General features: G+C 41.1%; 1 protein-coding gene across 10 annotated transcripts in view; it reads right to left on the reverse strand.

Moving 5' to 3' along the window:
- The window catches only part of CCDC171 (coiled-coil domain containing 171), a 220,734-nt gene that overhangs the window by 118,750 nt on the left and 79,476 nt on the right, over positions 1-22,508 (reverse strand). For all 10 annotated transcript variants that reach the window (XR_009153715.1, XM_058171431.1, XM_058171429.1 and 7 more), the window contains 2 exons: positions 20,689-20,856; positions 18,447-18,635 (listed from right to left, as the gene is read on the reverse strand). Coding sequence is in view for 9 of the 10 variants with exons in the window: in XM_058171431.1 (XP_058027414.1) it covers positions 18,447-18,635; positions 20,689-20,856 (357 nt within the window). In the remaining variant the exon portion in view is untranslated. The remainder of the gene's footprint in view (positions 1-18,446; positions 18,636-20,688; positions 20,857-22,508) is intronic.

A 22,508-nucleotide genomic window follows, 5' to 3' on the forward strand; every position in this document is an offset into this window, starting at 1 on the left:
ATAATGCAATCCTAGTCCCCATTGTGATTGGAAATCAAGGACTATCTCTACCACAATCTCTTATTCTTCTCCAATAAAGAAACCTATTTGTATCTAGTGATTCAACAATGAATCCTAGTCCTGAAGCTATTTCAAACAGGAGAGTGCTCAAAGAACTCAATTTAATATTGATCCATCATTGCCCGAACACATCTGGAGGACAGTTATTAAAAGAAGCAACATGATGCTTGAAACCCCATCCATCCTGTAGACACCAAGTTAAGCTTCTGTTGTTCTTTTCTCCCCTATTCATTGGAGATTTGGCCACTGCTGCCTTTTGTTCAGAAACAGAACTTTGTCCAAACTGCATAATAGGAAGGAAGCCTTCACAGAATTGGTCCATAAGATTTAGAATATTTGCAAATAAATGAAAAAGGCTTGTTGTTCAGGGATTGTTGTTCTGTATACAAAACAACTACTAGATTTACTCTTTAACATCCTCCTGTAGCACTGAAAACACCCTATATGGAATATTATTATTAAACCCCAATCAGAAACTGTAGCCAAGACTTCACTTGATTAAAGCTGTGGCCTGGCTCATTACAAGAAAGTGTCCATTATTTCTTTCTGCTTAACTTTATGACTAGTAAATCCAAGAGTACAACACATCTTAATCATGTTATCTGTGCAGAAGACAACAAGCAAGATCTATGATTCAGAAGAACAATTATCCTTCTTTGCAAAGATGACACATGGCTGGGATAAGTTAGTTTAGCGAAAGAGAATAGTGAACTAGGGAAAACCTGCAGAGACAGAAATAGATAGGTAGCAGCTGGAAAGAGGAAAGTAAAGGTGATCTTTTAATTACTTTGTAATCAACCCCCTACTTATATATTCACAGATTAATTACGTCTCAGGAAGAATTTTATTTTCAAGAGAACCTTCTTTGTTTTATTTTATCAATCACACATCGCTTTACTTTTCACAACTATGAAACCTGCTATTCCAACAAGCAGAAAAATGAATGTTAAGAAAAACCTCAAGCCTTAAAGCACATTAACTTTTTTGTTGTTGTTGTTTACATTTATACCCCGCCCTTCTCCGAAGACTCAGGGCGGCTTACAGTGTATAAGGCAATAGTCTCATTCTATTTGTATATTTTTACAAAGTCAACTTATTGCCTCCCCAACAATGGGTCCTCATTTTACCTACCTTATAAAGGATGGAAGGCTGAGTCAACCTTGGGCCGGGCTTGAACCTGCAGTAATTGCAGGCTTTGTGTTCTTAATAACAGGCTTTACCAGCCTGCGCTATTCACCGGCCCATACTATATAACTATAGTATAAAGACTTACAAGAATATCAAATGATGACATTATTCAAAACTACAGCCCTACTAATGCCCCAAATCATCTTCTCAGTTCATGAATAAGGAGGTGGGAGATGATGACAACTGGAACTTGTAGGTCAGAATCCAGGGTTGCTCAAAAGAATGTCCTTCAAGATCCAGATTTAATCTGAGTTGGCTGTAACCATATACATTCCATGATCCTGACTATGATTACTGTGGTAATCATAGTCGAACTGTAGGAGATGACCAAGCTAAGCCCAAGGGAGAGGTCAAATGTATCATAAGTCACAAGTCCCTGCACCCTCACAAGAGATCTAAGTCCCACCTTGAATACCTGTCTTATCTCACACATATTTCCCTTGACTGTGAGTTGGTCAGATTAATGTCAAGTGCCAGGGAAGTCAGGAGTTCCAACAGTTCAAATGGGTATAAATATTTATTGCAATCTTAAGCTTTCTACAAGAATCTGGCCAACTGACCATTAAAAAAATGCTTGGGAGATAAGAGAGGCATTCAAGTTGGGCTGGATTTAAATGTCTTGTGGGCACACAGGGGCTCAGGAATTATGACACATTTGACCCCTCCCTCGGTCTCAGTCTGGTCATGACTGAGGACCGAGGGAACTTCCTACAGGAACTTCCTATTGGGAGAAGCCCTTTAAACTCGCTAGAAATGTTAAAAGATACTGCCAGTCTTCCTCTCTACGTTCAAGGGAAAAGATGGTGTAGAATATTAATTATTTAGTTAGGGATCAAGGTTTCTTCCCCCCCAACACCTTTTTTCCCCCCTGTTATATTCAGTAGCTGAATGTAAATTCAGGAGATCCCGTGTTGTCTACAAGGCTAAGGGTCTTTCTCTCTTTAATTTTAATCTTGGTCTGGAAATTTTAAGGAAGTTTACAAGCTGTTTAAAATTCTTTTGCTTTTCTGAAATCCTCATATACTTTGCTTTTGCTTTGTTTTGTTTTCCCACCAAGAATGGTGGCCCTGGTTGGAAATTTGCTACAGAATGGAGGGCATGAGCTTGAGTGACTAAGAATTGCTGCCCAGCTGTTATAGTTTTAAAAATGTCTAACTGAGATTTCTAGCCCCATCCAAATCTCACTGATCACATTCAGGACAACCCCTCTAAAAAAGATGGCCATAACAAGAGGAATAGCCATAATGCTAACACTGCATGCAAATTCAACCCTTTGATGGAGACACATCCCACCCTGTCTCAAGGCCTGGGGAAAAAGCTAAATTTTCAGTTTGCTTGAAAGAAAGCAGAGACAGGACTGCTCAAACCTCTGGAGAAGTGGTTCTTAAACTATTCGACTCAGTGACCCTTTTTCCTAGTCTTGATTAATGCCATTACTCCCCCACTTCAAAAAATAAATAAATCCCAAACTATGTTGCTTTATATAAAGATCTTGGAAGTGGCAGTTCCAAACTGCATCCTTGACTCTCAAAGCAAACAAATGGATCCATATTAACCCCAGGATATGCCCAGATTACCTCAGTTTAAGAACTATTGCTCTGGAGGAATACTAGTCAAGAAGGCAAGAGCTATGTCTACATTTGGTTCCCAAAAGTGTCATTAATTTAGAAATGGGAGCCGAAACATGCCTTTTCTCAGGTTTTATCAGATTTTTAAAGCTAAAAAAATCGACATAAAAATGGTTATGAAATAGAGCGTGGAGGTATAAACAGTCAGCCAAAATCTCCCTCCATTTAAATAATCATATTTGCTATGAGGACCAAAAAAGAAACCTAGGCAGATATGAGCTATTGTATGGGAAAAGTCAGAAGAAGCCCTTAAGATTGTACAAACAGTATAAGTGAAATCCAAGAACGTCTGTTATGCTGAGTCAGCAGCAGCTCACCGCAGAAAATTATTTTCATGATGACACTAGCCAAACCGCAAAAAAAAAAAAAAAAAGGCAATTGTGTCACTACCATAAAGCATCAAAAAGCTATACTGGCTACAAGGCAACAACAACGTAGCGCTGGATATGATGACCGCTTTACGCTACTGTTCTTCACAATTTAAAATGTTGAGACCTCACATCACAACTGTTCATTTAACAATGGTTCTAAGCTAGGTTGGCTTCGGAAAAAGTGACTTATGACTTGCACTCGCATTTATGGCATTTCATCCACACTCACAATGGTATGGTTGCAATCGGATGCTTGGCAACCAGCTCGTATTTGTGACGGTCCCTGCATTCTAGGGTCACACGGTTGTGATCTGAGACCCTTTTTGCTGATTTTCAGCAAAAAAAAATACCTATTGGGGAAACTAGATTTGCTTAACTCCCTCATGATTCGTTTAATGACTGCCATAAAAATTGTCATAAAGTTGGGTCCCCTCTGATTTATCAATGCAATGACTTACAAGAGAAATCTCTGTCTCAGTTGTGGTTCTAAATCAAGAATTATCTATAAATAAATTTCCTTCTTATTGTCACAACCCCTTGTACTTTGAAATCACAACATGACTGTTCAGTCATTGTTATAACTGGATTTGAATCTGCATTAAACAAAATCAGTATCCCAACCTTTCTATTATCACCTATAGCTTGCTATAAACAGGGCCTATAGAAAACAAGCTTTCATCTTTTATTAAATACCAGTTAGTTGGCTGAGGATTGCCTCTTGAAGTTGTATGAGTGGTTTTCTTTTTTTAAAAAAAAATAAACCTTAAAGAATGAAATTTGGACCAACAAGGGGTGTAAACCTCTTGATTATTTCTCCCTTTGTTACATACAGAGTGCTTGCCATTTTGTAAATAAAGTATAATAGAGATACTTTCGGCTTTTCCTGTGTCTCTTGTTATAGGGGAAACAGATGAAGTCCTGAAAGATTTTAGCACTGTAAATAAATCCTCTCCTTAGTCAAAACTTTCCTTTTTCTGTTTGAAAGAAAAAGTGCAGACTGGGATTTTATAGTATAGTTGAATATTCAAACAGAAGAAATGCAAGCAGAATATAAAACAGAAAATGGATTTACATAATGATTAAGTGTGCAGCAGCTGCCAAAAAAGTCAACACAGTTATGGGCTGCATAAACAGAGGGATAGAATCAAGATCACCTGAAGTGTTAATACCACTTCATAAAGCCTTCGTAAGGCCACACTTGAAATACTGCATCCAGTTTTGGTCGCCACAATGTAAAAAAGATGTGGAGACTCTAGTAAGAGTGCAGAGAAGAGCAACAAAGTTGATTAGGGGACTGGAGGCTAAAACATATGAAGAACAGTTGCAGGAACTGGGTATGTCTAGTTTAATGAAAAGAAGGACTGGGGTGACATGATAACAGTGTTCCAATATCTCAGGAGCTGCCACAAACAAGAGGGAGTCAAGCTACTCTCTAAAGCACCTGAGAGTAGGACAAGAAGCAATGGGTGGAAACTAATCAAGGAGAGAAGCAACCTAGAACCAAGGAGAAATTTCCTGACAGTTAGAACAATTAATCAGTGGAACAACTTGCTTCCAGAAGTTGTGAATGCTCCAACACTGGAAATTTTTAAGAAGATGTTGGATAACCATTTGTCTGAAGTGGTGTAGGGTTTCCTGCCTAAGCAGGAGGTTGGACTAGAAGACCTCCAAGGTCCCTTCCAACTCTGTTATTCTGTATTCTGTAAATTTACTAATGACTTCCCATAGCAATAATTTTCATCTTCTGTTATATTCAATATTCAGAGTGAGCTTTTTGGAAGGATTTTGCAGGCCATGTGTGATTCTTAATACCACATCTCTGTATTAATTTCTGTATAACCCATCTCTAACCAACTTGAAATGCCCTATTCTTCAAACTAAGAACTGTCTGCGGGAGGAAAAAAATCCACCTATAGTGCATCCTAAGACTTTCATGAAAGCCTTAAAAATATTTTAGTTCATTTTTCATTTTTATTGCATATTTCTAAAAATTGCATTTAATTTCTGAACAAGAATAACTGCACTTAAACAAGAAGAGGAAGAAAACATATACAAAAATAGAGCAGAATAGTCTGGAGCATAAAATGTAATTTTGACTGCAACTCTCCATAATTGTACTAGAAAATGTTCCGTTCAGGAAAGCTTGTTGGAGCATTACTGTGGTTTTTGTAATAAAAAGAAAAGGAATAAAGGAGACGGGAGGAAACCGTCAGTTAACCACTTCGCAGAAAAGTATGAAATATGATTGGGTTGTATACATAATAAAACAAATAAACAAGCAGTAACAGTGATGAAGATAATCCTCAATCACTTATTTTTACACACACCTAATGAATACATAAAGTGCAACAGAATGGATATTAATGTTTCCTATTAGAAAGAAATAGAAGGTCTAGTTTTACATTAATTTATTCTCAGTTATTCTTAGGCGTCTATAAATGCATCACATTACGCGCCTTTCCCTAAGTTCCACTTCAAAAAGCACAGATGTTAGGAGGAAATACTGTATAAACTCCAGGCCAGGCACAAAATCTGATACTGTACTTAAAAGAAAGAAGGCACAATATTCATACAAGCAGATGAGATGAATGTTTTTTCTGTTCAGTATTTTTGTAACTATTTTCTGCTTCATGTTTAGCTAGTTAGGTGACACATAAAGGTAAAGGTTCCCCTCGCACATACGTGCTAGTTGTTCCCGACTCTAGGGGGCGGTGCTCATCTCCGTTTCAAAGCCGAAAAGCCAGCACTGTCCGAAGACGTCTCCGTGGTCATGTGGCCGGCATGACCCAATGCCAAAGGCACACGGAACGCTGTTACCTTCCCACCAAAGGTGGTCCCTATTTTTTCTACTTGCATTTTTACGTGCTTTCGAAACTGCTAGGTTGGCAGAAACTGGGACAAGTAACGGGAGCTCACCCCATTACACGGCAGCACTAGGGATTCGAACCGCTGAGCTGCCGACCTTTTGATCGACAAGATCAACGTCCTAGCCGCTGAGCTACCACGTCCCTTAGGTGACACATACAGTATATTAAAATTACTGTGGTTGACAAACATTCCTCTTGTTCTTCCAACAGCATTCGTTTAGATTCTCTTCCTCTACTTTAGCCATTATCTTTCTCTTCTTTTCCTTCCCTCAGTTTGCCAACCTTCTTTTTCCAGTATTATCAATTATTGAGTATGTCATGTTTACTTCTTAAACTGTTTGGTTTGACTTAAGTTTGTTACTGACTTCTCTGAGGTTAACCTCCTCTTAACTCCTTCATCATACTGCCCACCTTTGTTCTTGGGCCTAATAAAACGATCTACCATCTTCACTCTATCACTTCATCAGTTCATTGAGCATGCTGGTTAACTTCTTAATATTTAACATTAATTCAGATTCTCACTTTTTATTTCAGTTTCATAAATGGCTCTTCTAAATCTACTTCACTTTGAGTTAATAAAGTAATGTCATCTACATTATCTCAACTATTAGTGTTTTAGCCTCCAATTTGGATTCCAAATTCTACTAGTCATTTTTTATTGTATAAATTAAACAAATACGGGTACAACAGACTTTTTCTTTTCTCACCTTCTTGCCTGAACCAGTCTCTTTCTCCAAATTCCGCACCTACAGTAGTTCCTTGTTTATTCTAAAGATTCCTCAAAAGAACAATTACGTGTTCTGTCATAACCCTTGTCCTTAAGATTGTATGTTCCACATTACTGCATGATCTTCTCTACTGAAGAAGTTGCTATGGAGAACGAAGATAAGTGTCTTTATACTTCTCCTGCCTTGTCCATTATCATCTAATGTTAGATATCTGATTTCATGGCCTTCTCTTTTTCCGAAAGCAACTTCATTTGGCATTTCTCTCTGCTTAAATGGTGATATTCATTGGTGAAAAACTCAACCAAAATGTTGTTTGCATAAAAAATTAATAGAGATTAATGAACTTGCACACCCTCTTACATTATCCTTTTTTGAGTTTGAGTATTTATGCCTATATTTTCCAACATAGGGTCTCCACAAGGCTAGGGACAAGGAGAGGACAGAATGATAACAAAAAACCAATATTGCAGCATTGCAATACAAGCTCTGCCCTATGCATGCCCTACAATGAAGAAGCGGAGCTTGCGGTACAATGTTCTGACACTGACAGAAACAAAAGGCAGATGCTGTCCTCCAATCTCTCAACTGCATGTTTGTTATGTACAGCTGTTAAAACTTTTTTAAAAACCACCTCTTTCCCTGCAGTTTTAAAAGTTTAGTGGCTGTATCAACTGAATATAGGATACATTATATATATCACCGCCACCAGGTTTCTCCCTCCAACTGCTCATCGTGAGTTGTCCCCGTGGTGAGTTCACCGTATGGAGTTAGCAGTGGCAAGCTGGTGGTGGTGAGCAGGCAGCAGCGAGTTGTCCCATTCCAATGTCATCTGTGGTTGGTGAGCTACTATCTGTAGTATCTTATTTTCTAGACAGGTTGGTACCGGAATATATTATCTCTACAGATGTTTTGTCACTCTATAATCCCACCTGTAAAGGATTTAGGACAACCTTTCCATCTTCCTTTAATCTCATTTCTTCTAGCAGGTCTCTTTTACTGTTAAGTATTCCTGTCATAGCTGTAAATTTGCCTGTGATTTATCTGATCTTCTATAAAAGATTCTCATTTTTCTTTTCTCGCAATATTCCTCCTTATGATTGAGATATTTTTTCTTGTCTTTTCTTGCTTGACAGTGAAATTCTGCATTGAGTCAGCTACATCCATCTTGTTGCCCAAGGCTTTCATCCAGTTTTTCTCTAGCTAACACAACAGCTGATCCTGAAAGACGTGTGGATCTTTTCATCTTTGGAATTTGGGGACTTTTTTTTCTATGTCCATGTCATACAGTATTACAATAACTTTTCTCTTTTCATTGTTTTAAATTTCCCAAAATTTAATTGTCTAGGTTTAACCTGTTTACTTGATACTAATAATTCATGATTTGTTCTAAAAATTGCATCTATTTCCTTTCCTGAACAGGCCTGGTGTCTCAATGGCTTAATGAAGTTAGAGAAAGTCTATACTCTGGCAGTTCAAGCCCTAGTGTTGGGTGATGGAGTGAGCAGTTCAAAAGCATGCTACATGCAAGTAGATAAATAGGTACCACTTCGGTGGGAAAATAATGCCGTTTCGTACAGAAGTGTGAATCCAGCTGGTACTGGACCTTCCCCAATGCGATGTCTGAGCATGAAGCAACTTTGATGGAGGGAGAAGCCCTGAATGATGCTGTAGAACACTGTTGAAACTTTCTGAGTGTGGAATTAGTCCGCCCCCCTGTGGTCCACTCTGGTTAGCGTACAAGCATGAAAAGGACTCCAACTGTCAGATCCAAAGAACTACTTTGTACTAACCCTGTAGTCTCCTGGCTAATCTAACTTTGCCTTAGACTCAATAAATAAACAAATAAATAATTTTCTGACATGTGTCTCAGCCCTATGCTATACCAAATGTTTCTGTTGAACCTTGAAAGCACAATTCCTTGAACAGAACATTAAGGTTTTTGCCTTAAAAGATTTTCTGGAATGGAGAAACCCTGAAAAGTGGCTTACTACATTAGAATGCACTTCAAAAATTCTAAAGGGGAGAGAGAGCAGCCACCCCCCCAGAATGTACAACTCTAATTTTTATCCTGCTTCTTGCTGGGTCTATATCAATGGGTTGGCTAGAGCGCAGGACTACAAACTGAGAATTAATGACATTTGAACTTCAAAAGACTTCACTTTATTCCAACTATATTTTATATTTCTCTCTTACAACTCTCTTCTTGATAATACTGAATAGTCCGGCCTTCAGCTAATTCCCGTTTTGATATCAGTACTGCTCCTTAAAAGAGCAAGTCAATACTTCAAAGGAGGTAACTCTCCTTGTTGTAAACTCTCTCTCTTTTCCTTTCTTGTTGGTGACATTTTGTTATTTACATTCCTTAAAGGACTTATTTGCTTTCAGTTGTTTATACATACATTTCATCTTTGGAATTTGGGGACTTTTTTCTATGTCCATGTCATACAGTATTACAATAACTTTTCTTTTCATTGTTTTAAATTTCCCAAAATTTAATTGTCTAGGTTTAACCTGTTTACTTGATACTAATAATTCATGATTTGTTCTAAAATTGCATTTAATTTTCTGAACAAGAATAACTGCACTTAAACAAGAAGAGGAAGAAAACATATACAAAATAGAGCAGAATAGTCTGGAGCATAAAATGTAATTTTGACTGCAACTCTCCATAATTGTACTAGAAAATGTTCCGTTCAGGAAAGCTTGTTGGAGCATTACTGTGGTTTTTGTAATAAAAAGAAAAGGAATAAAGGAGACGGGAGGAAACCGTCAGTTAACCACTTCGCAGAAAAGTATGAAATATGATTGGGTTGTATACATAATAAAACAAATAAATAATTTTCTGACATGTGTCTCAGCCCTATGCTATACCAAATGTTTCTGTTGAACCTTGAAAGCACAATTCCTTGAACAGAACATTAAGGTTTTTGCCTTAAAAGATTTTCTGGAATGGAGAAACCCTGAAAAGTGGCTTACTACATTAGAATGCACTTCAAAAATTCTAAAGGGGAGAGAGAGAGCAGTCACTCCCCCAGAATGTACAACTCTAATTTTTATCCTGCTTCTTGCTGGGTCTATATCAATGGGTTGGCTAGAGCGCAGGACTACAAACTGAGAATTAATGACATTTGAACTTCAAAAGACTTCACTTTATTCCAACTATATTTTATATTTCTCTCTTACAACTCTCTTCTTGATAATACTGAATAGTCCGGCCTTCAGCTAATTCCCGTTTTGATATCAGTACTGCTCCTTAAAAGAGCAAGTCAATACTTCAAAGGAGGTAACTCTCCTTGTTGTAAACTCTCTCTCTTTTCCTTTCTTGTTGGTGAAATTTTGTTATTTACATTCCTTAAAGGACTTATTTGCTTTCAGTTGTTTATACATACATTTCTATCTTTGTCCCTGTCTCTTGATGCAAAAATATTAGTTTTCTTAATAATGAAATAATGTTATTTAGAAAGCGATCTATTTCTATCACCAGCACCCCCAGATTTCCATGTAAGTCTTAGATTTATTATTTATTTATTTTATTTATTCAAATTTATATACCGCCCTATCTCCCGAAGGACTCAGGGCGGTGTACAGGCATTTAAAAGACATATAAATACAATATAAAACAATTAAAAAACTGATTCTAACAAGCCCGTAAATTTAGAATTAAAATATCAAATAAAACCCAATTTAAAACCAATAATTTAAAATCTAGCTCAGCCCTGCACAATTAAATAAATACGTTTTAAGCTGGGCGGAGGGTCCGGAGGTCGGAAAGCTGACGCAGTCCGGGGGGTAGTTCATTCCAGAGGGTGGGGGCCCCCACTGAGAAGGCCCTACCTGGGTGTCGCCAGACGACATTGCCGCTACCGACGGCACCCTGAGGAGACCCTCTGTGAGAGCGCACGAGTGGGTAAGAGATATTCGGTAGCAGTAGGCGGTCCCGTAAGTAGCCCGGCCCAATGCCATGGAGCGCTTTAAAGGTGGTCACCAAAACCTTGGAGCGCACCCGGGAAGCCACAGGTAGCCAGTGCAGCCTGCGCAGGATGGGGGTTATACGGGAGCCACGAGGGCTCCATCTATCACCCGCGCAGCCGCTTTCAGCACTAACTGTAGCCTCCGGATCCCCTTCAAGGGGAGCCCCATGTAGAGAGCATTGCAGTAATCCAGGCGAGACGTCACGAGTGCGTGAGTGACCGTGCATAGGGCATCCCGTCCAGAAAGGCGCAACTGGCGTACCAGGCGAACCTGGTAGAACGCTCTCCTGGAGACGGCCGTCAAATGGTCTTCTAGAGACAGCCGCTCATCCAGGAGGACGCCTGTTGCGGACCCTTTCCATCGGGGCCAATGACTCGCCACCGATGGTCAGCCGCGATTTAGCTGACTGTATCGGGATGCCGCATCCACAGCCACTCTGTCTTGGAGGGATTGAGCTTGAGCCTATTTCTCCCCATCCAGACCCGTCGGCCTCCAGGCACCGGGACAGCACTTCGATAGCTTCGCTGGGGTGGTCCGTGTAGAAAAGTACAGCTGGGTGTCATCCGCATACAGCTGGTACTTCACACGAAACCACTGATGATCTCACCCAGCGGCTTCATGTAGATGTTAAACAGAAGGCGAGAGGATCGACCCCGCGGCACCCCACAAGTGAGGCGCCCGGGCCGACCTCTGCCCCCGTCAACACCGACTGCGACCGGTCGGAGAGATAGGAGGAGAACCACCGATAAACGGTGCCTCCCACTCCCAATCCCTCCAACCGCGCAGCAGGATACCATGGTCGATGGTATCGAAAGCCGCTGAGAGGTCTAATAGGACCAGGGCAGAGGAGCAACCCCTGTCCCTGGCCCTCCAGAGATCATCCACCAACGCGACCAAAGCCGTCTCCGTGCTGTAACCGGGCCGAAACCGGACTGGAACGGGTCTAGATAGACAGTTTCATCCAGGTGCAAGGGAAATTGATATGCCACCATATTTCTACAACCTTCGCCGTGAAGCGAAGGTTGGAGACCGGACGATAATTACCTAAAACAGCCGGGTCCAAGGACGGCTTAAGGAGGGCCTCACCACCGCCTCTTTCAAGGCGGCCGGAAGACACCTCCACCAAAGAAGCGGTCGAATCGCCTGAGCCAGCCTCGTGTCACCTCTCGAGTGGCCAGCACCAGCCAAGAGGGGCACGGGTCCAGTAAACACGTGGTGGCATTCAACCTACCCAACAACCTGTCCATGTCCTCGGAGCCACAGGGTCAAACTCATCCCACACAATGTCACCAAGACCGCCTCACGCATCTCGCCCGTATCACTGCAATCTTGGTCCAGACCATCCCGGTTGAACGATTTTATCGTATAGATAACCGTTAAACTCCTCAGCACGCCCCTGCAACGGGTCATCCCGCCCCTGGTGTAAGAGGGAGCGGTCACCCAAACAGGGCGGCTGGGCGGTTATCTGCCGATGCAATGAGGGAGGAGGCGAGCTACGCCGCTTCCTCAATGCCACTAGGTAAGTCCTAGTATAGGACTTCACTAGTGTCCGATCAGCTTCCGAACGGCCAGACCTCCAAAGACTCTCCAGGCGCCTTCTCCGCGCTCATCCTCTCAGCTCCTCGGAGAACCAAGGAGCCGGTTGGGACCCGCGCCGGGTCAGAGGTCGCAAAGGCACGACACGGTCCAAGGCCCCCGCCGCGCCTGTTCCCAGGCCGCAACAAGTTCCTCAGTCGAGCCGTGAGCCAGACCCTCAGGAAATGGCCCAAGCTCCGTCCGAACCCATCCGGGTCCATCAGGCGCCTGGGACGGAACCAACGATCGGCTCCGCCTCCCGCGGTGGTGAATGGCGGTCAGAAAGTCCAGGCGAAGAAGAGAGTGATCTGACCATGACAAAGGTTCAATGACTAATTCCTTTAAGTCCAGATCTCTCAACCACTGACCAGAGAGAAAAATCAGGTCCAGGGTGCCACCCCCAATGTGAGTAGGGCCATCAACTACTTGGGTCATGTCCAAGGCCGTCATGGAAGCCATGAACTCCCGAGCTGCCGCCGATGACGAGCCGGACGATGGCAAGTTAAAGTCCCCCATGACTAAAAGTCTGGGGGTCTCAACTGCCACCCCGGCCAGCACCTCCAGGAGCTCGGGCAGGGCAGCTGTCACGCAGCAAGGAGCCAGGTACGTGATCAGCATACCCATCTGACACCTATGACCCCATCTCACAAAGAGGGATTCGCACCCGGCAATCTGAGGTACAGTGGTCTCCCTCGGCTCTAGACTCTCTAATCACAACCGCCACCCCCACCCCTACCCTGGGCCTCGGCTGATGGAATGCACGGAAACCCGCGGGCACAACTCAACCAGGGCACGCCTTCAGTGCCCAACCAGGTCTCCGTAATGCCCATAAGGTCCGCGGAACCCCCCTGTATAAGGGCACAAACAAGGGGGGCTTTATTCACCACGGACCGAGCATTGCACAACATCAGCCGGAGGCCCAAGCTCTGAGGATCCTGACCATCCGGGAAACGGGTGAAGTCCAAGGGGTCGGAGCGTGATCGCTTTCAAACATCGAGCACGCGCCCCGAAACTTGATATGACCCTCGCCCGCCATATCTGCCTCTCCCACTTACCGTGTCAATAGAACCACCTCACAGATAGGAACACACTCTCCCCATAACCTCTGGACCTAATAAAGAAAAACCGCCAGCATGTGCAGGAACTGGCCCCTCACCCGACGGGTTACCCCCATTACCCGCCCTTACCCTCCCACCCCTTAAAAATTCCCTTTCTAAAAAACCCCATAAACCCTTCTTTTTAGCATGCCACCTCTGTGGGTCCCAAGACCCGTCATAGAGGCCGGCCCTCGATAGTGTGGTGGGCCATTCCTGCGAGGCGGGGGCACCTCGCAGGCGCAAGAGTTCCTGTTGCGAATAACGCATAAAATCAATCATCAGAGGTGTTGCCTTAAGGAGGCAACTCAAATTAATGTGATTCTTAAAGCAATCAAAACTCACTTTTGGGGTAACAAGAAAGCCTTTAAAAAGTTGAACTGCTTCTATGAATAGAAGGAAGATGCTGTACTTGTGGTAGATACAAATCACTTTTTGAAAATCATTTTTAAGACCAACAGCCCATCATTAATTTAATTACTCCTTTAGATTAAAGGCAGTTTTCCAGCGCTAGGTATCAAGAACATTTATCCATTGTACCCCACCATGATCATTTGGCCTGTATTATTTATTTTTGTCCTTTTCCTGGTATCATCCACCCCATAGCCCCCAAAAAAGATTCTAGCACTGGATTCTAAATAAGCTAAGATAATTTAGGGACTTCTTAGCTAAATTGAGAGAAGGGTTTTTGTTAAACTTTTCTCTCAAATAATTTGCCATTCTCTTGAATTTCTAGAGGTATAGCTATGTTAGGTTTTGGCACAAAAATGATAAAGAATCAAAAAATTAAAGACCAACTCCAATGCAACACCTAAATTTATTTATTTATTTATTAATCATACTTTTATACCGCACCATCTCCCGTAGGACTCAGGGCGGTTCACAGGCATATTAAAATAAAACAATATAATAAATAAGCAATATAAAACCCAATTAAAACTAAATATTATAATAGCCAAATCACTAAAACGGTAAAAACCGATTAAAAACCGATTAAAATTTAACTAAAATATTTTATTCTTAGGCTAGTCCAGCTCGCTGAAATAATAAAGTCTTCAGTTCACATCTGACGGTCCGGAGGTCGGGGAGTTGTCGTAACCCCGGAGGAAGCTCGTTCCACAGGGCCGGTGCCGCCACAGAGAAGGCCCTCCCCCTGGGGGTCGCCAACCTACATTGTTTGGTTGACGGCACCCTGAGGAGGCCCACTCTGTGGGAGCGCACGGGTCGTTGGGAGGCAATCGGCGGCAGAAGGCAGTCTCGTAGATATCCCGGTCCTAAGCCATGGAGCGCTTTAAAGATGGTGACCAAAACCTTGAATTGCACCCGGAAGGCTATCGGCAGCCAGTGTAGGTCACGCAGGATGGGTATTATATGGGAGCAACGCGGTGCTCCCTCTATCACCCGCGTGGCCACATTCTGGACTAGCTGGAGCCTCCTGGTGCTCTTCAAGGGGAGCCCCATGTAGAGAGCATTGCAATAGTCCAGGCAGGAAGTGACGAGGGCGTGAGTGACCGTGCGTAAGGTGTCCCGGTCAAGGAAGGGGCGCAACTGGCGAATCAGGTGAACCTGATAAAATGCTCCCCTGGCGACGGCTTTCAAATGTTCCTCTAAGGACAGCCGATCGTCCAGGAGAACGCCTAAGTTGCGCACTCCTTCCCTGGGGTCAGTACTTCCCCCCCCCCACAGTCAGCGATGGTGTAAGCTGACTGTACCGGGACGCCGGAACCCACAGCCACTCTGTCTTGGAAGGGTTGAGTCGGAGCCTGTTCCTCCCCATCCAGACCCGCACAGCCTCAAGACACCGGCCCATCACCTCAACGGCTTCGTTGGGGTGGTTCGGGGTGGAAATGTACAGCTGAGTATCATCAGCGTACAGATGATAATCCACTCCAAAACCACGGATAACCTCACCCAGCGGCTTCATATAGATGTTGAACAGGAGAGGCGAGAGAACAGACCCCTGAGGCACCCCACAAGTGAGGCGCCTTGGGGTCGACCTCTGCCCCCCTGCCAACACCGTCTGCGAATGGTCAGAGAAACAGGAGGAGAACCACCGATAAACGGTGCCTCCCACCCCCAATCCCTCCAACCGTCGCAGCAGGATACCATGGTCGATGGTATCAAAAGCCGCTTAAATGACTTCAAGATTGTTAAAAGTAAAGGGAAGGTTATAGAATTGGTTTGTTTGACCAAGATTAAAATAAGACATATTTCTACAAAGCTCTGGTAAACCTTTTCAGACTTTTTTTTAATAACATCAGGAATGATAAATTGACGATTTATGGATTTACATATACTGTAGATAAGGGATGTGTTATGGAAAGAAGAAATATTTGTTTATAACATTATAGGAGGCAAAGAGTTCTTAAGTTTCTCTATACTTATTGTGATGAAGATCAGAAATAATTTATATACTATATACTATACTATGTACTATATACATATACAAACATATATATACCTATATATATATATACATATGCATATATACGTGCATGCATACATACATACATATAGTTTTAGCTTTCTGTCTCTCCTCATTTTGAATTTAGTTTGCATTTGCTTTTAATACTATAATTAAAATATTCAATAAAATTATATTTAAAAAAGAAGAGACTGGTAAGAGGGGAAATTAAAAAAAAATAGGGGGAGGTAGAATTGACTTAGATCATAAATATAATGTCAATAATAACAAGGGATTTTTTTGTTCCTAGAAGGATGTGGGGAGTGGCGGTTTGCAGTTGCAACAATAAAGAAGCTTGTGACCCTTGAAAACACAGTTCATCTGTTCTCATACAGGTAACCTTTATTTGGAGAGTGAATAGAGAGAATAATGGTGAAAGGAAAAATGAGAGATGGGAATGTTCTTCTCTTAATACCCATCTTTATCATTTTCATTCCCTCTTCTACACCCAACTATTGATTTATTGATTATGTGCTAGCAAGTGGGTGTCGACTCTTAGCAACCAAATAGATTTTCTCTGCTACAATCTATCCCCAACCTGATCTTTCAGGACTTCCAATCATGCATCCACACCGCAATTTAGTCCATCCACTTGCCACCCCAAGTAACTCTGTGCTTAAGTGTCAGATCTGCCATCACACTGCTTCAGGTTCGCTTCACGATAATGACAAAAGTGGGGAGGAGGGAGCAAGGCAAGAGAACACAGGGAGGGGTAATGACAGGAAACAGAGGTGCCAATCAGACACAATGGTTGAGAGATCCAAGAACACAAAACAGAATGCAGACATCCACCCAAGAGGTGCCAAATCCAGAACCGTTACCAAAACAATGAATTTGAATACTATTGGACACTGACCAGATGGCCAAGGGGAGGAGGACCTGGGGAGAAGGAAAATGTCCCAAATTTATATGGGAATATTCAGATCTGGCTTTGCTTAAGCTATAACCACTTGACCTTAGTGAAAGCATACCTTTTCTCAACAAATGGAGTTAAGATTCTATCTTTCCTAAGTGTCCAAGCAGGGACAGGAATGACGCTAAGATTACTTGTCCAAGGCTGCAAATCACTGACCAAAATAATCTTTGAACTGATTTTTTTTAAAAGGACGACATGTGGGAGTCCATTGGAAGGGGTCACTTGCCCATGGTGATATTAAGAGAGAAAAAGAAGCATCTGTTCTTTTTGGTCCATGGTGGGTTGTTGTCTTACATAATGAATTGGTTTAGTAATCCATTTTATTCAGGTTTAGGTTTAGGTTTATTTAATTTCTATACCGCCCTTCTCCCAAAGGACTCAGGGCGGTTTACAGCCAGGATAAAAAAAGCGAAATACAAAAATTAAAAACAAATTTAAAAGACAAATATTCAAATTGGCTAGAAACTATAAAATCCAATAAAAAACCCCATTTAAAAAAACATTCGGCCAGTCCTGCACAATGGAATAAAAATGTTTTCAGCTCGCGTCGAAAGGTCCAGAGATCAAGGAGTTGGCGGATCCCTGGTGGTAGCTCGTTCCAGAGCGTTGGAGCCCCCCAGAGAAGGCCCTCCCCCTGGGGGTCGCCAACCAACATTGTCTGGCTGACGGCACCCTGAGGAGACCTTCCCTATGGGAGCGCACTGGTCGATGGGAGGCTATCGGTGGCAGTAGGCGGTCTCGTAGATAACCCGGTCCTATGCCATGGAGCACTTTAAAGGTGGTAACCAACACCTTGAATTGCCACCCGGAAGACCACCGGTAGCCAGTGCAGCCTACGCAGGAGAGGTGTTATATGGGAGCCACAAGTCGCTCCCTCTATCACCCGCACGGCTGCATTCTGAACCAGTTGGAGCCTCTTCAACTAATTGAAACAATAACGAGGCTTTCTAAAAGAAACTTGCTGTAGACTTCTACAATATCCAAGTAGAAGGCTTTTCTTTACATAAAAATGGTAATGGTCTTTAGCATTTGTAAAACTCAGGAAAATAAGTGAAGTAGAAATTATCTGGGACACCATCCATTTCCCTGAGATATACCAGTTTAATCTGTTTTCCTGTCTAATCTGGAAGATTTGCCTTTCAATATCTTTTTTATTATTGTTAGCAACTTCCTACAAGCTTATGCCTGAGACACAGTTCACCTTAAAGTGAATTTCAGAAACTACTGCTAGAAGCCATAGAAAAAATAGTTATCATGTGGGGCAAGCATCTGGTACTCGGTGTAATAACACAAAGAAGCAATGCTTTTACTCTGTAGGTTACTTTTGCATGGTAACTAAATGGGAAATACAACTGCAGGATTCCAAGACTGTGTAAGTTCTGGAGTGCCTTCCCATAAATCCATGCGCATCCTAAAAAAGAGGAAGTTAATAGTTTAAAGAAGAAAAAAAACACCACCTCTCAAAGTGTAGTAAAATTCCCAGGCAGTTTTAAAATGCATTGGAACAAAACTGCCGAAATAATATGCTAAATATTTAAAGAATGAATTTAAAAGTTAATAGTTTCCTGACAGAAATATTGTACCTGGGCCCTGGTCTGAACTTCCCCAAGGAGTCCAGAATATTGCTGTTCCAAGTCTTTCTTCTGCTTTAACCAACAGCTTTCTTGAGCTTTCATCTGTTCTGCAAATTTCTTCAAAGTCTCTTCTTGGGTCTGTTGAATCTCCTTCATTGTATCTGACTTATTTTTACAAACATATTCAAGGTGTGATACCTGCGTGATTGGCATTTAAAAAAAAAATCCTTCAATTTTCTCAAACACAGTTCTATTTTAAAACAGACATTAATAATACATTCAGGATGCTATCACTAATCCCATAACCCATAAGGAATTAAGTACCACTTCTCAGCAATGGAAACCTACCATCAAATTTCCTCAGCCTGTGACCTGTGACCTGGATCTTTTACTATCTATACTTGACTACCCTTTCTAACACTGAAAGTTTTAGGATCAGGTTTCTGTACCAGCCCACCAATTTTTAATGCAAAGTGAATCTGAAAGTGATTGGATTTTCCCAATACAGAATGCAATTCTTGACCTATTTCTGGGTGAGCTGTTGGGTTTTGTTGTTGGTAGCTTCTGCTGGAGTTTTAAAAGAGTTGCGCCTCATGCTGGGGAAAAAAAACCCAATTAATAATATGTAAGTCTTTTACAACAGAAACTATACGAAGGATATAATGTTACCCCATTAGTAATAGATTTGTATAGGAAAGCAGCCCAGTCGATGAAGAGTTGAGGCTAGGTTGTTGTTGTCTTAAATATCACATTTTTAATAGAGAATAACATTAGATGCTGTAGCTGCAACAACCACAGAGTTTTCCCGGGGAAAGGACTGGCGGTCAGCTAAACCATACAAGTAGTTTGTACTGGGAACAGAAGAAACTTTTTATACAAAACGGTGCTAATGATTAAATGTGCTAATGTCCGTTTTTAAAGAGTATCAAAAATAACTTTCATATTGGATAATTCAGAGGCCTTCGAAACAAGAGCCCTAGACCTTTTAAGCAGGCAACCAATAGCATATTATTTTGCCATACTTTTTAAAGGTTTGTTGGTTTATTATAAGCCCTTGATTTCATTTTGCCTTTGTGCCTCCAATTTTATTTCTTCCATTGTTAAAAACTGAATTGAAGTTTGTTCATCTAACAAGACTAAAAAGTGGACTTAAAACTATACTTACTCAAAGTTAGCCAATAATACAAATCTAGTTAAGCCCTCCTGTCAACTCCTAGAAGCACGTTTTACCCTATTGGGATATTTGCCCAGAAGCTCATGTCAGCAGGCTTCTTCTATGTTAAGACATTGGTTGAATTTCTGATTGCACTCTCTGTTATCATTTTGCATCAACTGGTTCTTAAACTTTAAAAATAAAGTTCCTTAGAGTTATACTTCATTTCCTATGGCTTGCCTTAAACCTGAATGTGAGATGAATAGCTCAGCTCATATGAAATGCTTTTCTTCCTACCCTTGGGGAGCTAATCTAAGTGAGGACCAAACTCTGGAATTCTTCTCCTAGATCACAGAAAACTATGGTAATAGTGAACAAGTCAGGAATGCGGATGGATAGAAGTGTTAAAAGATAGGTGATACAACTATTTATACATAACAAAATGTTTCTTTTTTTAAAAGAAATCTGACCTTATTTTACTAATCTTATCTTCAGCTAACAAGGCAACTCATGTCAACGTACGCATGAATTTCATTGTTAAGCTTTCTGAAACGTTATCTTCTTTAAACTTATGACGTATAGATTTGCAATTTCTATATATGTTTACAAATCCAAAAGGATCAAAGAGCATCTGGCATTTCTTGGAAACATTTTTTCCCTTCCTCAAATAATTCCTCCAACCCAACAGCAAATATTTTAAAGAGGATGTTTCTCGAACAAGTGCGTTTTGTTTCTGTTTTATGCTGAGATAAAGAGTTGGTTTATTAGTGTAAATGACTCGGTCCTTTGAATAGCTTCATCAGTAAGATTAATTTATTTTCTTTTAATTAGGTCCCTGTGGCTAACACTGGCTAATAGTATTAGCAAGTCCTGAACAGAAGCTGGAGCTTAGAGATTTCATACAGACTTCAGTCACATTTACATGCCCACAGCAATGGCATCAAACTGAGCTGTAGACAAGCCATAATTAACGGTACTGAATTATTAACACCCAAATTCTTTTTGAAATAAGATGAATGTCAGTCCTTTTTAACGATATTGTGATGTGGACAAATGTCACTGAATTTAATAGAGGTGTCTGGTGCCTGAGGACAGTACCTTCTCATTAGCCTTGTTGAGGTCTAAGATCAGCGTATCAACATTTTCTTGCAAGACTGTGCAAAGCTCCGACCAAGAGAATTTATCCAGGATGCCTTCTGATTTCTTTATAAGAACGCAGCCTGCTACCAAGTGCTGGTACAAAGTATGGAGGAAAGTTAGCTTCTCCTGCAAAATGCAATTCAATTTTTGGAAGAAAAAAAGAAAAAGGAAAAGAAGGGGAGAGGAGAGGAGAGGAAGAAAGAGTTCGTGGTAAATATTTCTACATCGAAATGTTTACCATAAAAATAAATGAGTGTTCCAAAGTTATGATCTATGCTCAAGAAATTAACCACAAAATAGATAATTGCCTATTATATTTACATTAGGGCTGAACCTGCAGACCTTTTATTTAAGCAGTGAGGGTTTCCCCTTGTTTTGTAAAGTTTAGAATGTATAGCCTACTAAAGATTACAGAGAATGAGACCTTGTAGTATTTTTATTATTGTACCTATTAATAAAATGCTGGTGACAATTTTTTAATGAATAAAAAAGATCATACTAACAGTTTGCACAGGGAGTAAACTAAGTGTTAAACATGGAGCAGCTCTTGAAAAACAACTGCTTGTTCAGCTCTACTTCTCCCCTGTTTCACAGCCAGGGTTTTTCTGCTGTGCGCGCATGCCCACATGCTTACACACATACACACACTGAATAATTTGGAATATAAACAGGACAATATAAAATACTATCTAAAATACTTTGACTTCATGACACAAAATAGAATTGCTAGTTTCATGTTTACTGCAGTATCTAATTTATTCTTATTGATAACTTTATTAAATACTTGAGCCAGGGATAATTAATGTCATTATGCAGCAAAGTTATAGTATATTGTTGCATCTTTTTAAAAACTGCATGCATCCAACTCTTTAAATAAAGAACAAATCTGGAGACTAAAATAGTTCTTTTAGTATCTATACTGCTGACTTTGGACACTGACACATTTTTTCATTAATATAAATGGGAAAAGGCTCCCATTGTGTATCGTTTTGCTCAACGCAACGGGCTTTGAAACTTTTTCTGTGAACCCCCAACCAAATCTTGAGCCTGTGATCCAAACCCCACTATCTTCAATGAAAAGATTTCCACAGCTTTTAACGTGCTTTAGACGTAGTCCAACCCAAGCCATTTCCAAACAAACTTTACAAAAGCATTAAAAGCAGAATTATGGTTGTGATTCTTCCAACCCTAGTTCGGTGTTTAAATCGCTCAGAAGAAAACACCAACAACACATGGCGAAAACAGCAACAAAAGCATTTCCAAGCAGTCTTTCACTTCTCCTTGTTAATTTAATCTGTCGCCATTCTGTCCTTTTTGCTTGGGCTGTGATAAACCAAGCATAGTAATCATCCATTTGGCCTGGAAAAGGAATCCAAAGGCCTAGAATCAATTCACACATGTTGAACCCAACCACAATACTGTAGACATGCTGACTTTACAATATTGTCAGGCTTCTAGTTTCCTCTACTTTAATCACTATCTGATGAGCAGAACAATTCCAGCTGATTCATATGGACACAATTTAAATCCCAGACTGGAAGAAGGGTGGAAATAATGTTTCCTTTTAGTCGCTTGGCATTCTTTCTCAGATTCGTTAGAATAATGAGCTCAATATGCAGCACAATCGAATTTTTTTTAAGAGAGAGAGAGAGAATACATTTAATATACCTAGCGCAGAAAAGCTGTGAGTGCAAAAGAAAATGAAACTCTAAACACAAGCAAACGATGTATTTTTTAAATGGGATAAACATCAGGGTGTTTCAAAATAACACTTCATG

Source organism: Ahaetulla prasina, chromosome 2, assembly GCF_028640845.1.
Source record: "Ahaetulla prasina isolate Xishuangbanna chromosome 2, ASM2864084v1, whole genome shotgun sequence".
Classification (NCBI taxonomy): Eukaryota; Metazoa; Chordata; class Lepidosauria; order Squamata; family Colubridae; genus Ahaetulla; species Ahaetulla prasina.